Genomic DNA, 21,402 nt, shown 5'->3' on the forward strand with positions numbered 1-21,402 from the left:
GATTTGGGGGGCGGCATTTTGTGCGCTCCCCACGGGGCGCACGGGAGCTTCCAGTTCCGCTCCCGTCACGCCACCGAAGAAGGATCTTCTGCCGACGTGCCGCGGAAAACAGCGGCAGGCAATTGAGCAGCTCAATGACTGCTGCTGTCGCCTGCGGCATTTCGGCGGAGGGTCCTTCTTTGGTGGCGGAACCGGAAGCTCCCGCAAGCCCCGTGGGACGTGCACAAAATGCTGCCCCCTGAATTCTGCCTAGGGCACTAGAAACCCTGGCGCCGCTCCTGGATAGAAGAGCTGGCTATGGATAATTAGCCACTGGTTTTGGGTGGGAACTTGTGCAGCTATGTCATGTAAGCATTTTGGAAAAATCCCTCCTTCCCTTTCTAAAAAGAAGGCACAGCCATGCATTCCTTGCACTAAATGCGAAATCTCTCATTAACTTCAGTGGGAATATTTCCTGTGCATGGAAAGCAGAGTTGGGGCTGAGACTTTTAAACTGAATCTATATTTGCTAACTGATTCACTCCATCTTTATAGATATATTCATGGATGGAAGAAATAACAGAGATGAATGCTGATCTCCTCCAGAAAATATATATTGGATCCTCATTTGAGAAACGACCACTTTATATATTGAAGGTATGGTTATGATTTAACGTGCAATCTTTTTATCTAGTAATTTAAACTACAGGTGTAGGTTTTTGTCAGAGAGAATTTTAAAAAATGGTACTAGTAGCTCAATAAAAATTTTTTTTGATAGAAAATGTTTTGTTTTTTTTTAATTTTTGTAAATGCTCCACTCCTCCCTTCCCAAAAGTAAATAGGGAGCCACTGAAATTTGGCATATGGATCAAATACTGCTCTCCTTTGCACTACAGTGAGTCAATTGAGTTACTGGGTACAAAAAGTAGAGTAAGTGAGATCAGAGTCCAGCCCAGTGTTTCCTTGAGAACGCCATGCAAGAGAGAGAGAGGCCTGGTCTACACTGGCGGGGGGGGGGGGGGGGGAATTGACCTAAAATACGCAACTTCAGCTACAAAAATAGCGTAGCTGAAGTCGATGTATCTTAGTTTGACTTACCTCGTGGGGTCGATTGCTGTGGCTCCCCCGTCGACTTTGCTTCCGCCTCTCTCCAAGCTGGAGTTCAGCAATCAATGGGAGAGCGATCACGGATCGATTTATTGCGTCTACACTATACTCAATAAATCGATACCCGATAGATCGATCGCTACCCGCTGATCCGGCGGGTAGTGTAGACGTACCCAGAGAGAGCACTTCCTTTTCTTGTCTCTCTTTCTTCTTTTTGTTTACTGTTCTATTTCCATTCTCATGTGCCATTTCAATATAAATAAGGCTGCAAGAAAATCGTGGGATGCAATTTTTTTGTGGAAACTGCATCTTTTTATAGTTACCGCAAATTTGAGTGGTGTTGCGACCCTGTGTACCACATTGCAATGACACTCACTCAAATTTGGCCCAACTGCTTTTCTGCCATGCTTGCCTCTGAGAGCAAAATAGGATACACCATGTGTCTTTTGGCTGCTGCCCTGCTTTGGAAGGCTGCATGCCTTGGCAGAAGGTGCCAGAGCTTACGTGTGAGTGTGCACCCGGGGCTGCTGCTTCTGTCGGGGTATCCTGAGTGGGTCTTTCTTCCTCATCAGGAAACAGGTTGAGGGGAAGCCTGAGACTAGACCTCCAGGAGAGTGTCTGCCTAGTGCTGTGTGCACATGCTGACTGCACCAAAACCACAACTTTAATACACTGTGGCCACTGCTCCTGAAACAAACAAACAAAAATCCACAATTTTCTTACAGCCTTAAACATACCATATTTTTTCATTAGCTTTCATCTAATAGAGACAGAACACCCAAAAGTGCCATATGGATTGACTGTGGTATCCATGCAAGGGAATGGATTGCTCCTGCTTTTTGCCTGTGGTTCATAGGACATGTGAGTAGATTTCATTAAAATATTTAAAACAAAACAAAATACCTTGATCCTATTTTCCTTCTCTTGCAAATTGTGCTCTATCTCAACAACTTCCTATTCAATTTAATGCCACAGCACTGAAGAATAAAGTGTCTGCATGAGACAGAGATTAAAAAGCTCAATTCGTATAGCAGTTATAAGGGTAAATTTTTCACATCAGCAGTAAGTTAGGCCAAGTCTTTCATATTTATGGAATGGTCAGGAATGGAGAACACAGGTTATTGTATTTCAAACCTATGTCTACACTTCGAGCTGGAGGAGACATACCCATGCTAGCTCTGACTAAGCTAGTGCACTAAAAATAGGAGTGGTACGAACGGCAGAAGGGGCTAACTGCCCTGAGTACTTGCCTAACATCTCGGATGGTATCATACTCAGGGCAGCCAGCCTCTCCTGCCACTATAGTTACATTATTTTTTGTGCACTAGCTCGATCAGAGCTAGCATGGGTATGTCTCCTCCAGATGGCATTTACACCTCCAGCTTGACAGTGCAGATATACCCTAAGAGTGCATTTGAGTGGTAAAGTCCAAATGTAGAGTTACCCAACTCGAAGGCGGAATAACAGTTTGTCCACCATGGATTTGAATGATATATAGAGAGTAAAAGCATCAGAATAAACATAAGGGTCTAACTTCAGCCCTCAGTTACACCCATAAAACTCCACTGAAATCAATGTGGCTCCAGAATTGGCTGGCAGTATGTGAAGGAGTTTAGATAGGAGATTTCAAAAGAGCCTATAGGAGTTAGGTGCCCAAATCTCTTTGAAAGTCAATAGGATTTGGGCACCTAACTCCATCAAGCCCCTTTGAATAAGGCAAGCCTTAAACACTCCCATAGGCGCTAATGCTAATTAACCTCTTGCTGTTGGTCTAAATGATGACCAGCTGTGCTGCTGTCATGCCACTGAAATGTACCTGTAAGATCTGTAAGCAGTTAACTAGTTGAGAGAAAATATAAACTGTTTGCCTCCCTATCTCCTTCATCTAATTTACCTGAGCATTTTAAATTCAATCCAAAGCTTTATTCCCATGTCACTTTATGGGAATAACACTTCTATTAAAATTGTCGCAGACATAGCCACACACATTCCACATAGTAGTTTCTTGGCTACAATAAACATTCTTCTTAATTATGTTTTTAATCTTGTTTTTAGGCACAATAAAGACTGCCACTTTATATTCACATCAGAGAAAAACAATTGCCAGGGAATAAAAAGGACAGGGGAAGTTACAATAATAGGACATGCCTAATGCAAGACATATGAGGGGGAAAAAAGATACTATTAAACTTAACTCTTTATATTTAGCAACCCAGCTAAATCTATTAGGGTACAATTTACCCTTATGCAGAGGACAAATAAAAGGCATAGGTGCCACTTAAGTCCCACTTATGCCCTCAAAATAGGTCTTAGGTGGGACATAAGTAGTGCCTAGGTCTTGTGGGTGGCCCTTTGCACAAGGGTGTATTTCATTTTTAATAATTTTTAAAAACCAAAACAATGCATACTTGCAACAGCCATTTCAAATGCTATTATTAAGCAGTTTTAGTGCTTGTGACAACTTTGGAGACTTACACTGTTTATCTGCATAAGCAGCAAAAGTACAAGCTTCTTCACCAATATGCCTCAGTCCTGGCCTAAAGTGACCACCCAGTTGGGTAAGCGGACAGATGAATCTCCATTTTAATTGAATTCCAAGCCTCTCTGTGCTAACTAAGGTTTTGGTTGTAGTGGTGACTTCTGTGATGTGGGTATTTGTCCTTCAGGGGCTGGACTGATGCCACTATCATCACATTATTATTTTACATAGGGCCAACTGAGGACGTGTCAGGTGCCTTTCAAAGATGGCGAGTAAAACATTATTATAAACATTATGAACAAGTTCTTTTCATGTTCTATAGACAACCTACTTCCGTGAGAAAGATCGGACCATGACAAGACTTCTGCAGCATCTTGATTTCTACGTCATGCCTGTGATGAATGTAGATGGCTATGAATATACGTGGACCACTGTACGTAGGTTTCTAGACAGACGGTGGAACATTCCAGCATGTTATTTACAAATACTGTGAGGGCTGATATACTGGACAGATTTAAAGGCATACTTTTCAAAATGCCATGTGGCAGTTTTGAGCCCAAACCTCTGAACTCACACCTGGAATTTCTCTATTCTTTGCCCCTTCATAGACCACAATAGTTACTGCAAATATATGATTTTAACTCATAGAACACAGGCATTTTCCAGATCCCAGGTCAAACCAATGCTTAGGAGCGTCATAGCATCCACTCTGTGATTTTAATTCTTTCGGATGTCAAGTGATAAGTATGATAGGCTGCATCAGCAAGACTGCCAATACTATGACAGTCCACCATAAGGCACAAAGACCTGACTGAACAACTCACTTCTCCTTTCTGTGGTCTAAGGCCAGATAGCATAGTTTTCCAAGTATTTGTTTCAAATAAACGAATGAGCAGCAGGTAAGCTCAGATAACATCCCAGTGTCTTATCAGGTATTTTACTTACTCACTATGAGAAGAAGGTTCAAGACTCCCAGAGGCTGAATTACTTATTTGCTTTATGAATTTATCCTTTTACTTAGTGTCCAGATTCCCTTTTTAGGCAGAAACCTGTTGTCAGAGCTCCCTCCCCACTGTGAACTCTGGGGTATAGCTGTGGGGACCTGCATGAAAAACCCCCTAAGCTTATTTCTACCAGCTTAGGTTTAAAACTTCCCCAAGGCACAAATTCCTTCCTTGCCCTTGGGATCGCTGCCACCACCAAGTGATTTAAACAACATTCATGGAGGGCCACATGGAGCCATACCTCCCCCAAAATATCCCCCCATAGCCCTACACCCCCTTTCCTGGGGAGGCTTGAGACTAATATCCTAACCAATTGGTTATAAAGTGAGAACAGATCAACCCCCCTGGGTCTTTAGGACACTGAAAAACAATCAGGTTCTTAAAAGAAGTTTATTTAAATAAAAAAGATAAAAGAATCACCTCCGTGAAATCAGGATGGAAGACAACTTACAGGGTAATCAGATTCAAAACACAGTGGATTTGCCCTCTAGGCAAAACTTTAAAGTTACAAAAACAGGGATAAACCTCCCTCTTAGCACAGAAAAATTCACAAGCTAAAACAAAAGATAATCTAACGCATTTCCTTACTAATACTTACTATTTCTGTAATATTGGATGCTTAGTTCAGATATGGCTTAGAGCAGGGGTCTCAAGTTATTTTCTGTTACTCGCTGCTCCTAATGTTTGGGGGGAGCGCCTGAGGAGCGCACGCTCCTCCTCTCTGCTGCCAGCAGCCGGCATCACCTGCTGCCACAGTGCCTTCTGCCTAGACCTGAGACAGAGACAGAGACAGGCCCTCAGGCCAATGCACTAGTCCTGAGACCCTGGCTTAGAGAGATGTATTTTTCCTGCCCTGGTTCCTCGCGGACCTGGAGAGAACAAAGGAACACAAAACAGAAACCTTCCCCCACAGATTTGAAAGTATCTTCTCCCCTTATTGGTCCTTTTGGCTAGGTGCCAACCAGGTTCTCTGAGCTTCTTAACCCTTTACAGGTAAAGGAGAGATTAACCCTTTACAGGATAAGGAGGGATTTTATGCTACCCTTGGCTGTATGTTTATGCCACCTATCTTCTCCATTTCTATAAACTTTGGGCTATGTTTTTTAAATCCAGCCTCTATTTGTGTATGTTCAATTTTATATACACAGTCTTTACAGGCTACCAGTTGCATCCACAATTCATAGACTTTACACATGATATACCCAATGGGTCTCAATCTGTGCATGCAAAAGAGTTTGGTGTATGAAAATTCTATCATTAGCAGTAGTTCACCTCCTAGTTACAATGCACAGTGCCATTGAAATCAATGGAGTGAGATTAAGGTAACAGGAGAATTTGGGTCATGGAGCCACATTCTAAAATATTGACTCAATTTTTACTTTGTCATTATGTGGGCAAACTCCCATGGACCTCAATGAGAGTTTGACTGAATAGATACCGAGTAAGAATGTCACAATTTCCCTTTTTGTATGCAAAAATTGTACAATCTTTATTTTAAGCAGCATCTTTTGAAATTCTCTTAATTACCACCCTCAGATCTTTCATTAAGCTCAAATGTGATTTTGATTTGCAGTTGTCAAATTGTGTGTCTGGACAAATCTTTTGAGTCCTCCCCTATTTGCGTAGTCCAAGTTCTAGTCAAATCAAAATAATTATACCAGACCAACCAGGTGTTGTACTGTACAACTTTTTGTCTTGTTATCTAGCATGTTTAGCATTACTTAATTTCAGTACCTGGAAAGATAACTGAGCAAATAATCAAGCAATCAATTTGCAAACACCTAGAAGATAATAAAGTGACAACAAGTAAGTCAACATGTTTTTCAAGAACAAATTGTGTCAAACCAACCTAATAGCTTTCTTTGACAAGGTAATAAGCCTTGTGGATAAGGTGGAAGAGGTAGATGTGGTATATCTTGACTTTAGTAAGACTTTTGATACCATCTTGCATGACCTTCTCATAAACTAGGGAAATACAACCTAGATGGAGCTACTATAAAGTGAATGAATAAATGGTTGGAAAACCATTTCCAGAGAGTAGTCATCAGTGGTTCACAGTCAAGCTGGAAGGGCATATTGAATGGGGTCCAAAAGGATCAGTCCTGGGTTCGGTTCTGTTCAGTGGTTTTATAAATGATTTAGATAACGGCATAGAGAGTACACTTATAAAGTTTGTGGACAATATCAAGTTGGGAGGGGTTGCAAGTGCTTTGGAGGCTAGCATTAAAATTCAAAATGATCTAGACAAACTGGAGAAATGGTCTGAAGTAAATAGAATGAAATTCAGTAAGGACAAATGACAAGTACTACACTTAGGAAGGAACAATCAATGGCACACACATAAAATGGCAAACGACTACCTTGGAAGGAGTACTGCAGAAAGGGATCTGAGGGTCACAGTGGATCACAAGCTAAATATGAGTCAACAGTGTAACACAGTTGCAAAAAAAGTGAATAGCATTCTTGGATGTATTAGCAGGAGTGTTGAAAGCAAGATACGACTTGCTTTCTTCCACTCTACTCTGTGCTGATAAGACCTCAGCTGGAGTATTGTGTCCCGTTTTAGGTGCCACATTTCAGGAAAGATGTGGACAAACTGGAGAAAGTCCAGAAGAGCAACAAAAATGATTTAAGGTCTAGAAAATGTGACCTATGAGGGAAAGATTGAAAAAAAATTGAGTTTGTTTAGACTGGAGAAGAGAAGATTGAGAGGGGACAAGATAACAGTTTTCAAGTACATAAAAAGTTGTTACAAAGAGGAGGGTGAAAAATTGTTTTTGTTAATTTCAGAGGATAGGACAAGAAGCAATGGTCTTAAACTGCAGCAAGAGAGGTTTAGATTAGACATTAGGAAAATCTTCTTAACTGTCATGGTAGTTAAACACCAAACAAATTGCCTAGGAAGGTTGTGGAATTTCCATTATTGGAGGTTTTAAAGAACAAGTTAGACAAACACCTGTCAGGAATGGTTTAGTTATTACATAGTCCTGCCTTGAGTGCAGGGGACTGGATTAACTGACCTCCTGAGATCCCTTCCAGTTCTACACTTCTATGATTCTATGCAGATAACTAGCTTATTGTTTTATAGGGTCCCTAAATCTCCTATTTTGCTTCCCTTCATTGGAGGTTTCTAGCCTTGACATCTAGAAATGTAAAAGTTGCATTTTCACTAGCAAATGAAATAGCGATAAGCATTTTTCTAAAGCATTTTATGTAAACCCACATTTTTGAGTCTCTGTCCACAGAATCGGTTGTGGAGGAAGAGCCGCTCAAAGCACGGCAACAACAGGTGCATTGGTACTGACATGAACAGGAATTTTGATGCAGGCTGGTGTGGTACGATGCAATTTTCTTTATATTTTATTACAGACATTTCAGTTTTAACCTTCAAAGTTCTTCATTTTGAAAATATTTTTATTTACCTAGTCATAGAGTCATTTCTGATATAAAGATAATGTACCTTAGTAATGAACTTAATCAAAATGTTTATAAGAAGGTCAGGAGACCAGAGAACAATTCCCAGTTTTGCCACATACTTTCTGTGTGGTTATCAGCAAGACACTTAAGCTCTTTGTGCCTGTTTTTCCATCAGTAAAATGGGACTAAACAAACTTCCCTACCGAGTGTTGTGAGGATAAATTCATTAAAGTTGTGAGATGCTAAAATACTATGGTGATGGGGACCATATAAGATTTAAGAGTAATATCAAAAGTAAAATACTTAATCAATACAGAACTTGGAGAGGGAGTTTAATAGGAAATTTATATGCTGTGAATATTAATTACAGCAGGGATTTATATATCACATTTCATTTTCAAAGCACTTAAAATGCTTAGCAACTCCAACATTGTCTCTATTTTAAAAGTGAGGAAACAGGCACACTGAGGTTAGAGCAGTGGTGGGTAGCCTGCGGCCCATAGGCAGCCCATCAGGGTAATCAGCTGGCTGGCTGCCAGACATTTTGTTTACATTTGCATGGCTGCCCGCAGCTCCCAGAGGCTGCGGTTTGCGGTTCCAAGCCAATGGGAGCTGCGAGAAGTTGTGGCCAGCACGTGGCAAAAAAGGACACCTTTATATGCAACAGACCTACTTTCTGGGTGTATTGAGTCATATCGGATGACTTCAGTAACTAAAGTAAGTTTCTATTTTGTGGAGCCAATATAGCTATCAGAAAGCTAATTGAATTCTATTTCTTCTTGGACATCCTCAGTAGAATTGCTTATTACATTTCAATAATATACCCCTTAGCAAACCCATTGAAAGTAATGGGATTGTATAGGTGCAACTCACAACATAACCTTGCCTGCAGACTCTTCATTATCGTTAATGATTGAGTCTTATAATTCTTTTTAAAATATTTTTTACTTAAACTGAACACATCTGACAAACAATCACTGTGAAACAATAAAGGTGGCATGCAACAATTTCAATTTAACATTTTTCAGAGTAGAACCACTCTTTAAGGGAAGGGCTTCATTTTCAGAGGTTGAGCAGGTACAACTACAACTGACTTCAGCTGGCATTATGGACCAGAACACACTAACTTAAAGCAGAACCAGATCCTGCTAGAACAAGATATGCAAAACCTGTCGACATATCTCCACTGCTCTGATGATCAACACCCACCCCCAACACACCTGTTAAGATCCATGGGTCCTACACATGCCTATCTCAACATGTGATGTATCTCATCCAGTGCACTAAATGCCCAATAATAACTATATGGGTGAAACCCTCACACAGAAAAATGATAAAAGACAAACACCATATTGCCTGTGTGTGAACACTTTTTTACAAAACAATCTCTCTATATGTGACCTCTCAGTTCTCATTCTCAAAGGAAATCTGCCCATCATCTTCAAAAGATGAACCAGGGAGCTTAAATACATAACTTTGCTAGACATTAGAAATCATGGACTGACTAGAGACAACTGGATTTATGGCTTATTACAACAATCTACAATCCACTAACAATGCCTCCACCCCCCCAACGCACCCAGCTGCCTTTCCCCCCCCTCCCTTCCTTTCTCCTCTCTGACTGGAGACGTGTTAACGGGCCACTTCTCCTTGAATGGTCCCTTGAAATATGTGCTAACTACTTATGCTAAACAATTTGTTTCACCTTGTATTTAGCTGTGAAACTCTGAGGGCTGTGCCGCTGTACCGCTTAAGTGAAGATGCTCCTACACCAGCAGGAGAGAGCTCTCCCATTGGTGTAGTTAATCCACCTCCCCCAAGAGGGAGAAGATCTCCTGTTGACATAGCATTGTCTACATGGGAGGTTAAGGTCAGTATAACTACATCACTCAGGAGTATGGATTTTTCATACTCCTGAATGACGTAATTATACTTACATAAGTCTGTAGGGTAGATCTGCTGTGACCGTGGTGCCTGGAGGGGCTTCACTGAGAATGCTTATTCAGGGCAAACTACAAAGAATAGGGCAGACAATCCCCAAAACTGGTGGTTTATTCTGTAATTAGATTTCACCAAGCCAGTAACCAAACAGTTATCTGGTTACCAAGAAGCCAAAATACAGTCCCCTTTAAGCAATCCAGCCTTTGTCTCCCACACAGACAGCCAAGTCTAATATAGGGAAGGACTACTAAAAACCTTATTTCCATTATATAAAGTTTTACCAATGCCAAGTGACTGGACACATTGCTCACCAGATCAATGAATATTTCAGATCTCACCCAAATACACACTTATCGTCCAATCTGTATTAACTAAATCTAAGATTTATTAATAAAAAGAAAAAAGAAAGAGAGTTGCTATGGTTAAAAGATCCATTTACATAGAGATATGAATAAAGGTCTTAGGTCAGTTTCATAACAGAGATAGTGAGGCTGCTGATTTGTAAAAATCCTTCTGGAATCAATGTAAAAGGTTATAATCCAACAGGCAGTCCATGTGAAGAGTTTGTTCCAGTTCTACCATTTCCCTTGGTAGTTTGTTCCAATGGTTAATCAACCTCACTGTTAAAAAATTGTGCCTTATTTCCAATTTGAATTGATCTAGCTTCAGCTTTCAGCCATTGGTTCTTGTTACGTCCTTCTCTGCTAGATTAAAGAATCCCTTGGTACCAATGTTTTCTCCCCACAAAGGTACTTATACACTGTAATCAAGTTACCTCTCAAACTTCTTTTTGATCAGCTAAACATATTGTGCTCTTTAGGTCTCTGAATGTAAAGCATTTTCTCCAGCCCTCAAATAATTTTTGTGGCCCTTTTCTGTATCCTCTCCAATTTTTTTTAACGTAAGGCAAGGTAGTGGAGAATCAGGCCCAGATGCTTTAATGGTGCAATAATGATACATGCAGTAATGATGCATCCAAGATGTCCCAGTTTCTATGCTCACTTGTATAGCATCCTAATGCTTTATATTGACACTGAGCCATGAGACAATTCAGTGTATACTGTAAGAACTCAACAGGTGACATTGTATCCTCTATCTTATTACAGGTAAAGGTGCCTCTCATAATGATTGTCATGAAATATACTGCGGACCCTATCCTGAGTCTGAACCAGAAGTGAAAGCGGTGGCTCATTTTCTCCAAAAGCATAAAGATCACATTAAGGCATATATAACTATGCACTCTTACTCACAGATGGTACTGTTTCCATATTCCTACACTATGAATAAAAGTAAAGACCATGATGAGCTGGTAAGTGTTACCACTTATTAAATTTCATCTATATCTCCCACCTTCATCACCTTGCGGGAATGGACATTTAATGAGAAGTGTGAATGACTGCCTTCAGTAGGCTTTGAGTCTGTTCAAGATTTGGGAAAATTGATTTTTCGATGGATAAGAGCATAAGGATGCTGGTTGTTGGCACCACCACTATATGATTACAAGAAAGTATTCTAGTTTTGGAGGACACTGATAAGATGAAAATGTTTATTCTGGATGGATAAGGTAGCCTGACTTTCTGATATTTTCAAGGTATCGCTAAGGGGGCAAAGTAAAGGTAACTTGAGTACCTTAGTACGGCATTTCAGTACATTCAAGTACAGGTTTCTTGTAAGTTTTCCCCTATATCTGAACCTACTGAGTCTGTAGCTTTTTTTTAACTCTATTGCTCTTGAATAGGGTGCACCCATAACACTGATAGGTGCCTGCAGCCTTTACTGCACCTTAAGTAAATCTTTTTCTATGGGAAATATGTTTAAATGGTCCTAATGGTCTGATGGAAACTAGCCCTTTTTTACAGACCCTGAGGTCCTTAGGAGGACCAGCAGATCACAGGTAGTCCACTGAAGCAGAATACCTTTTTGATTCTGCAGGTCATGACGTTGTCCGCTAGCCAGGGGTCCTGGGGCTAATGGTCTCCTAAGGCCTGTATAAAAGAAGTCCAAGTCCTGTGACGTTCTGGAGATCCACACGATCAGGGCTCCTCTCTCCTGCAGAGCCTAGGAGTTGTGTAGGATCATCTCCCATTCTATTAATCAACAGGATAAACCGGAGAAGCTGGGAAGTGAAGAACACCATTATTTTTCCTGCACTGGTTAGCAGGGCTGGCTTTAGGCCTATTCCACCAATTCCCCCGAATCGGGCCCCGCGCCTAAGAGGGCCCCGCGCCCAGTGAGAATCCCTGCCCTGGCTAGAGGCACCTTTTTAATTTTTACTCACCTGGCGGCGCTCCGGGTCTTCAGCGGCACTTCGGCTGCGGGTCCTTCACTCGCTCTGGGTCTTTGGCGGCACTTCAGCGGTGGGTCCTTCAGTGCCACCAAAGACCTGGAGCGAGTGAAGGACCCACCACTGAAGTGCTGCCGAAGACTCGGAGCACCGCCCGGTGAGTACAAGCCCCACGTGTTTTTTTACATGTGTGGTTTTTTTGGGTTTTTTTTTAGTCATCCGTGCTGGGGCCCCATCGAAACTGTTCGAATTGGGCCCCGCACTTCCTAAAGCCGGCCCTGCTGGTTAGCCCCCAAATCTTTGGGTTTATCTAGATTAGGAAAAGAGATCCAGGCTAGGTTGGAGTTAGCCAATATATGCAGGCCAATTAGGCTACTTGGGTTACTGAAGAGCTTCACAAGATTTCCTGGGGAAAGGAGTAAGATGAGAAGCCCCACAGAGTAAAGAATCCTTTCCCTGCTCCCTCTGGCCAATTTCCTTATGCTTTCCATGCATGGGGGAGTGGGACAGGGGTTCTTTACTCCAAGTGCCTCCTGCATGGGACCAGGGAAGGAGTAGGAAGTTGCTGACAGAATGGGGAAGGGCTTTTCACTCCATGGGACCTGCTATGTGGAGACACAGGACATCATCAGGGTGGACATAGAATCACAGGGTTAGAAGGGACTGTAAGGGTCATCTAGTCTAACCTCCTTCAAAGATCCAGGATTTGTTGTGTCTAAACCAGTGGTGGGCAACCTGTGGCCCACAGGCCACATGCAGCCCGTCAGGGTAATCCGCTGATTACCTCAACGGGCCACATGTGGCCCGTGGGCCGCAGGTTGCCCACCACTGGTCTAAACCAGTGGTTCTCAAAGCCGGTCTGCTGCTTGTTTAGGGAAAGTCCCTGGCAGGCTGGGCCAGTTTGTTTACCTGCTGCATCCGCAGGTTCGGCCGATCGCGGCTCCCACTGGCCACAGTTCACCACTCCAGGCCAATGGGGGCGGCAGGAAGCGGCGGCCAGCACATCCCTCGGCCCCCACCACTTCCCACTTCCCGCAGCCCCCATTGGCCTGGAACAGCGAACTGAGGCCAGTGGGAGCCGCAATCGGCCGAAGCTACGGATGCAGCAGGTAAACAAACCGGCCCGGTCTGCCAGGGGCTTTCCCTGAATAAGTGGCAGACCGGATTTGAGAACCACTGGCCTAAACCATCCAAGACAGATGGCTATTCAACTAAGTTCCCTCTAAGCTGCGTGGCACAGGCACCTCTCCCCCAGACCTGGCCCTGCTGGAGCTGCTGTGCCTGGGGAGAGGCGCCCCGGCCCTGGCACCACCAGAGCTGCTGCAGCTGGGGAGAGGCGCCTCACTCCCGGCCAGAGCCCTCACCCCCTGCACCTCAATCCTCTTCCCTAGCCCCGAACCCCTCGGCCCCACTCCTGCCACACATCACCTCCATATTGGTACACATAACAAAAGCATTCCGCACGTGGATGTAAAAAATTGGAGGTAACATTGCTAACCAGCCTCCTTTTGAAAAACTCCAGAGAAGGAGCTTCCACAATCTCCCTGGGCAGCCTCATGACATTCTTTATGCCACAGCATCCCTGGCATGGGGCCAAGCAGCAGCAACAGGTGATGGGTATTTGGGATTGCTCCTTAATGTTGCCTCCAACCTTTCCATTCCCTCCCATTCTTTCGCCACACAGATCCAAGGTCTTTAAGGAAGATTTTGAAAATTAGCTATTACTGTCTCTTTAATGGAAGTTTTTTTTCTCTTTTTTTAAATAAATGGGCTTTGTACAGTGATAGAATAGGAACACAGACACTGTCATATCTGATCAGACCAGATCTCTATTCAGTCCAGTATGCTGTTTCTAGCAGTGACCAGTGCCAGCCTTCACAGGAAGGAGGAAAAAATCCTGTAGCCGACATAAAATAACTTGCCCACAGGGGAATGTTTCTTCCCAAGCCTCCTCAATTAGTGACCATCTTCTGGCCTGAAAGTTAAGGGTTTATATCCCTTTTAAATTTTTTTTATCCTAGCTAATGTATTTGTGAAAGAAGATAAAGAAAATATAGATTTGTCACTTCTTTCCCTGTGAAGCAGATATGTAACATCCTGTAAACTAATTACAGAATAGTTCATTCTAGTCAGTTGTTCATGAGTAGTATATTATTAAATCCTTTTTTGTATGCTTCAACACTAACTTTAACTTAAAATACTTAAAGGTTACTTAAACAATATATGACAGGAAATGGAAAATACAGGACAGCTACACAGAATGGATTTGGTGATAAGTTTGCTGTCCAGTTGAAGCATAGATGCTATTTGTACCATGGACATAACCTAACCATGTTTTACCACATCTTGTAAGCATTCTAAAGCCAACCACATATTCACATTACAAACTGCAATGCAGCCAGGTCTGGGGACAACCATGTTGTAAACAGATCTTCTCTCTTTATTGTACCCTTAGTGGATGGTTACAATGCCCTAACAGAGTCAGTGTGAAACACTTTTACTAAATTATAAAAGTTAATTAATATTTTATTGATTTCAGCTATCTGTGGCAAATAAAGTAGTTCATTCTATTAGAAAAACAACTCAGAAAACGTATGAGTCTGGCCCTGGTGCACAAACTATCTGTAAGTATCATTTTTAGTACTATAATCAGTATGACAGAGTATCCTCTCTAGCACAAGGCAGTTTGTAGGACTGAGGCCAAGATTGCAGGTAATAATCTGTTTCCTTTTCTTTCTCCTACAGATTTAGCTCCTGGAGGTTCAGATGACTGGGCTTATGATCTTGGCATTAAGTATTCTTTTACCTTTGAACTTCGGGACAGAGGAACACATGGATTTTTGCTTCCTACAAATCTAATTAAGCCCACTTGTATTGAAGCACTTAGTGGTATCAAAACAATAGCTTTACATGTTATCGACAATATTTAATGTGCTATATTTTAATTTGTCATTTCATTGCTTTAACTGGTAATTTAGGTGACCTGATGGGCAGTGTCATTCATTCAAGTGTGCTTTTTTTTAAGTTCACTCAAATAAAAGGAATTACTTACTGCTTTATTATAATTATTATTTGTTTAGGGGCAACAGGTTGATGTTTCATTTACTACCTTTCACCATGACATATATTAAATTGCTTCACAATGTGGCTTAAATGTAGCCAGCTGTAGAATGATCAGGGTAGTGACAGATAAACTACAACTGTGCAAATGCAACCTTCCAAGCCCAATAATATTCAAACAAATACATGTTGTCCGTTTTAGTACCCCTTTAGTGTTTGCTTTTGGAGAACTTTTGAATAATCCAGTTCACTCACACCAACAATGGTGAAAAGCAACTTTTAAAACAAATTGTAATATTTGTACCTGAAGTGCTTGTGTAACCCACTGATGAACATGTTACATGTACCTCCCTGTCCCAGATCCACAGAGGGTATGAATGTCTTACAACCCCAGCTAGAGAGCCATGGCTCTGTAGCCATGATGTAGCCACTTACGTTTTTAGCACTATAAGTCCCAGGTTTAATCCCTCATGTTTCAGCCAGGATGGTGGCAGTCACTGTTGAGGTGCCTCGCCATGGAAGTTGGAACAACACTATATGACTGAGCTAACGTCTCACTATTATGCAACACAGCTCAAATGTCCAATACTCCCAATCAGTCCAGCATCTGAACAGACTGAAGAGATATGCCTATGGAAAGTCCAGTTGAAAAGGGGAACTGGCAGGGTGCAGTCTGACATACTGACTGGACACCAAAAGGCTGGTTACTGCAAGCAGGGGCGGCTCTAGAAATTGGGCTGCCCCAAGCAGCGCGGAGCGCTGCGCCGCCCTTCCCCGGTCCCGCGGCGGGTCCCCTCTTCCCGCGGCTCCGGTTGAGCTCCTGCCGGCATGCCTGCGGCAGGTCCACCGGAGCCCGGGACCAGCGGACCTGCCGCAGTCATGGCGGCGGGAAGACGGGACCCGCCGCAGTCATGCCTGCGGCAGGTCCGCTCGTCCCGGGCTCCGGTGGACCTGCCGCAGGCATGCCGGCGGGAGCTCCACCGGAGCCAAATGCCGCCCCCCCGGGAAACGGCCGCCCCAAGCGCCTGCTTGGCGCGCTGGTGCCTAGAGCCGCCCCTGACTGCAAGGCAGGGGAGGTACTGTGTGATTAACCCTCGCCAGTCCCTGCTTATCCAGGGCTGCCTCATACTTACAGCAGGTGGGGGAGAGAGGTGGAGATGATCCAGTGAGCGATGGGGAGAAGGGAGACAAAGGAGTGAGTGACGAGGGCGAGGCTTTAACGAGAAGAGACAGAGGAGGGGCAAAGCCTGGGGGAAGAGGTGGCAGAACCTCCATGGAAAAGGCAGAGCGGGGTGGACCCTTGAGGGGAAGAGGCAGGTCGGGATGAGGCCTTGGAGGCCCCCTTACCAGCAATTAGAAAGATGGCAACCCTACTGCTCGTCCCCCGACCAGGCCCCGCCCCTTTTCCTTCCCTGTCCAGGCCCCTCCCCCTTCTCTTCCCCCGACCAGGCCCCGCCCCCTTCTCGTCCCCTGACCCGGCCCCTCCCCCTTCTTTTTCCATGACTAGGCCCCACCCTCCCCAGTTCAGGCCCCTCCCCTTCTCTTCCCCTGAGCAGGCCCCTCCCCCTTCTTTTTCCCTGACTAGGCCTCCCCCTCCCCCATTTCAGGCCCGACGTCTCGTTGCCCTGCGCGGCCGGAAGTTGCGCTGCTACGCACGATCATGGCGGCAAGGCGGTTTCCGGTGAGCCAAGGCTCCTCCTCCCGGCGGCGGCAGCGGCGGCGGCGCTGGGGCCGGCCGGTTGGTTGCGCTGCTTTCCCGGCAGCCCCTGTGCTTGGGCAGCGCCGTTCGGTGGCCGGAGCGGGCCGCGCTCCTTGTCTTCCTCCCCGTGTGGCTCCGCGCTCAGGCCCGGGAGGACGGACTCCCCCCTCGCCCCCTCCCACCCTCTCCGCCCCGGGCGGCGGCGGAGGAGGCGGCGGGGACCGGCCAGGCAGTGGAAGGAGCAGGTGAGTGTGGCGCCCCGGCGGGGAAACCGGGCCTGGGCGGCCGGGGGAGGGGCGGGGCGGAGCGGGGCTCCCCGGGGACAGGCCCTTCTCCCACCGCCGCGAGGAGCAGGCCGGCGGGGCGGGAGGGGCTCGGTGCTGGCCGAGCCTCCCCACCCGCGCTGCCACCCTGCGCCCCGTGGCCCGGGCAGAGCGGCTGCAGGGCCGGGGGTCCCGGTGGGGCCGCCGGGGGAAGCGCTGGGCTGAGGGGCAGTGACTTGTGAGGGCAGCGGGGCCGAAGGGCGATGGCAGGTGACTCCCGGCGGGGAGGGAGTCGGAGAGTAGCTGGTCGGGGGGGATCGTGATGCAGGCGGGAGCGGATCGGCCCCAGGCTCTGGGGGCGTCTCTGCCCTGGCGCTGAGATGGGTACGGGGTGTGTGTGGGGGGGGTGATTTGTGAGGAGAAGCAGGGGGAGAGCTGTGGGTCAGACAGGGCACCGATCAGCCAGCGAGTCTGCTGCACTTGAACTGCCAGCTAGACCTGCCATCCTACCGTGATTACCATCTTCTGTGGCCGATGCTTTACAGACGGGAACCCTGTTGCGGGCTTCTCATTGCCTCCCAGACACGTGATCTTTGTCCTTTATGGGCTTCAGGGCACTGGAGTCCCCGTCACCTCTGCTGATAGTAGTGAAATGTAATCAGCCTTTTTAGCTGAATTTGGGACTTGTCAGCCCTTGTAGCATAAATCCTGAACCTTGGTGCTTTTGCCTTTTCTTTAAAGACTTCTGTCATTGATGCCCATGCAGAACTTGTAGTTTAGGCCAGTGGTTTTCAAACTTTTTAACTTGTAATCCAGTTGAAGAAAATTCTTGGAGCCTGTGACCAAACATAATTATATCTTTTCACTAGAGTTTTCATAAAACCATAATATTGCAATATATTCCAGCTTAACCTACTTTACATAACTAACACTGGGAGTGTGGAGGTGTCCCAGGGTAGGGCAGAGAATGGTGTGTGGGGATGAGGGCTCTAGGGTGGAGCTGGGGATGAGTGGTTCAGGATGCAGGAGGGGGCTCAGGGCTAGGGCACAGGGTTGGGATGTGGGGGGAGTGAAGGCTCTGGGGTGGGGCCAGGGATAAGGAGTTTGGGGTGCAGGCAGGCTGCCCCAGGTCTGGGGCCAGAGGACTCCCCCCCAGCCCTCTCCCCACCGGCAGCAGCTAGCTCTGGGCGAGGGGCCACTCTCTCTCTCCCTGCTGGCAGACAGAATGGAGCTCCAGGGCTGGGAGAAAGGCCCGCAGCAGCCCTACAAGCCCCAACTTGCTCCTCTCCCCAGTTCCTGCCCACCCCCTACCTCTCTCCTGCTGCATGGCAATGATCTTTATAATTTTAATCAGCACGGCGACACAGTGCCTGACATTCCATGACCCAGTACTGGGTCGTGACCAGTACTTTGAAAAACACTGGTGTATGCTGATGACCCAGATCCTCAAAGGCATTTAGGTGCCTGATTCCCATTGAAATCAACAGGAGTTGGGTGCTTACATATCTTTGAGGATATGAACCTGTGTGACTAGTATTATAGATTCTTCATTTTGTCCCCAGCATCACACCTAGGGATTGCTACTGGATCCTTTCTAGACCTAGACCATTGCTTTTTTAGATTGGACTGCTTCAGGACCTTTTGAAGTCTGGATTCTACTGTACAGTAGATTGTGTGCTACTGAATGGGACCTGATGGGAACTGGCTGGTTGCATTTAAAGACAAAGGGCTTGTCTCCACTACAGGGCTAAGTCGACCTAAGATATTATGCTAGTAGCTGGAGTTGATGTAGTTTAGGTCAGTTTACTATGGTGTCTACTGAGCTGCGTTGACAGGACTCTGGTCTATTTACCTTAATCTTCTTGGGGAGCTGGAATAACGGGGTTGACCGTCGATTTAGCAGGTTTTCACTAAATCGATCCCAGCAGCATCGATCTCCCCATAGTGAAGACCAGGCCTTAGTCTGGTAAAAGTTGTTTGGGGAAGTGGCTCCCTACATTTTCAGACAAAATGTGAAATACCATGCATATAAGACAGCATCCATACTCCTTTTTTTTGTTTGTTTGTTTACCTTTTTCTGTAATCCTAGGGACTGAATTGTTGCATTTTACCAATAGCTGGCTAACCCCAGTTCACAAATGTAAACACATTGCTAACAATTACTTAACATTACTGGTTTATATATTTAAGATGATAAAGGAATGCTTTGTGTTAAATAAGAGGTGTAGTTAACTTAAATAAGAAGACATGTTCATAGCAGAGGGTTGTAAAAGCCGAACTCTGAGTAATTAGTTGCTGAATGCCAGACACAAGTTTTCATTTCCAACTTGAAGACTAGTAATTTGGTTTTACTTTTATGTTGACATTAGTTTTTGTATGTTATGCATCTGAAAATTGGCCACTTGAATATTAATATACAACATTTAACCTTTTTTTTAGCACTCTAATGTGTGGCGAAATGTCATTTATCTCTTAAATGACATTAGTTTGCTATATCCCAGAATATTGTAGCATAATCAGTGTACAGTTAAATTTTTAAAATATTTTCAATTTTAAAAAAGACATGTTTTCTAATGGGACATAATTTATAGCAGTGGTTCTCAAACTGTGGGTTCGGATCCCAAAGTGGGTCACAACCCCATTTTCATGAGATTGCCAGATCTGGCTTAGACTTGCTGGGGGCCGAGGCCAAAGCCCAAGCCCAAGCTTGAGAGCTTCAGCCCTGGGTGGTGGGTGTAAGGTTACAGGCCCCCTGCCTGAGGCTGAAGCCCTTGCACTTCGGCTTTGCAGTGGGGCTTGGGCTTTGGCTTTGCCCCCTGCCCTGCCCCCTGAGTGATGGGGCTTGGGTAGTCTCAGGCTTCGGTCCCCCCTCCTGTGGTCTTGTAGTAATTTTTGTTGTCAGAAGGGGGTCGTGGTGCAATGAAGTTTGAGAACCCCTGATTTATAGCATTTTAAAGATTGATGCTATTCAACATGGCAGATGATGATAACTTGTATAGTCAAGCAATACACATAAATTGCCTGTTAGTTCCACCTTGTATTAAGGCTAAACACTTAACATACTTTTTATCATTTATTCTTTTAGTTTTTGCATATCACTTAGACAGTGAAAATAAGTCTACTCCATTTCCATTTATTCTCAATTGCTAGCTTTTCTACTGAAGCAGGATGTTATTATTGCAAGGGAAAGTGTTTGGTTTTTCTCCTTTTAAAAAAAAAATCAGTGATAAAATCAACATTTCGTGTGAACATTCTTGTTACCTTTAGATTTTGTGAAATTGTATTTTTACAAAATCTTAATGTTGGACTACTTTTGAACTATAGGTATGTCATAACTATTAATTTAAATGTACACTCTATTCTATCCTGAATCATAGCATTGTATCATAGTATAGCAACTGCTGTTACTTAAGTAAACCCAATGGATGTAGTCTCCTTCAAGAGTGTAATAAAAAAAACAATGATTTAAAAAAAATAAAAAAATTGATTTTTATTTAAATTGATTTTTTAATTTATTTAAATACCATCTTATTTTAAAAAACCCACTAAAATTAAATGTGAAATTATGTCAACTTTTATTAAGGCCTGCATTTATTATAATCTATTAAAATAATTTAAATATTAAGCAGTTCATGTTTGCTATAGAAATCTTAAAGCAGGGCTTTGGAACTGTGCTTCGGCTCTGCTCCAGCTCCAGGCAAAAACCTGCAGTTCCAGTGCTCTGGAGCTGCTCCACGCTCCAGCTCCAGGCTTCGCTCCAAAGCCCTGTCTTAAAGAAAGTCAAACCACTGAACTGGTGGAAATCACTGACTAAGCACCTAGATCCGGAGTTTGTTGAAGTACTAGACCAGCTTTTGACAGCAGTTGTCTCCTCTGTAGGTGTAGAGAGAATGTTTTCTTCATTTTAGTTTATTCAACTAGTTCAGTTCAATGACTATCTTGAACGACATCGTGACCAGAAACAATCAGTTCAGTTCACTAACTACAGATAATACTTGCTTTGTTTAATAAATCAGTTCTAAATGCAAATCATGTTTTGATAAACTTTTTTCTTACATACTCAGTACCTGTAAGGTAATTTATTAAACTAATAAAAAAAATTAAAATGCTCTTTCTGCATTTAATTGAATTTGTTTTCATCCAAATAGTTAGACACAATTCATAAGTAA

At 44.2% G+C, this 21,402-nt stretch overlaps 2 protein-coding genes across 9 annotated transcripts in view; both read left to right on the forward strand.

Moving 5' to 3' along the window:
• The window catches only part of CPB2 (carboxypeptidase B2), a 34,282-nt gene extending 19,019 nt beyond the window's left edge, over window positions 1-15,263 (forward strand). The window contains exons 5-11 of the mRNA XM_039484940.1: window positions 535-636; window positions 1,840-1,947; window positions 3,888-3,998; window positions 7,815-7,905; window positions 11,034-11,236; window positions 14,751-14,835; window positions 14,957-15,263. Coding sequence (XP_039340874.1) covers window positions 535-636; window positions 1,840-1,947; window positions 3,888-3,998; window positions 7,815-7,905; window positions 11,034-11,236; window positions 14,751-14,835; window positions 14,957-15,141 — 885 coding nt within the window. The 3' untranslated portion in view covers window positions 15,142-15,263. The remainder of the gene's footprint in view (window positions 1-534; window positions 637-1,839; window positions 1,948-3,887; window positions 3,999-7,814; window positions 7,906-11,033; window positions 11,237-14,750; window positions 14,836-14,956) is intronic.
• Window positions 15,264-16,916: 1,653 nt separating this feature from the next.
• Window positions 16,917-21,402, forward strand: part of ZC3H13 (zinc finger CCCH-type containing 13) — a 57,130-nt gene continuing 52,644 nt past the window's right edge. For 4 of the 8 annotated variants that reach the window (XM_039484789.1, XM_039484816.1, XM_039484797.1 and 1 more), the window contains exon 1: window positions 16,917-17,215. In XM_039484789.1, the coding sequence (XP_039340723.1) occupies window positions 16,932-17,215 (284 nt within the window). In that variant the 5' untranslated portion in view covers window positions 16,917-16,931. The remainder of the gene's footprint in view (window positions 17,216-21,402) is intronic. The other 4 variants (XM_039484828.1, XM_039484844.1, XM_039484835.1 and 1 more) reach the window with 3 other exon arrangements.

This window comes from Mauremys reevesii, linkage group 1, assembly GCF_016161935.1.
Source record: "Mauremys reevesii isolate NIE-2019 linkage group 1, ASM1616193v1, whole genome shotgun sequence".
Lineage (NCBI taxonomy): Eukaryota > Metazoa > Chordata > Testudines > Geoemydidae > Mauremys > Mauremys reevesii.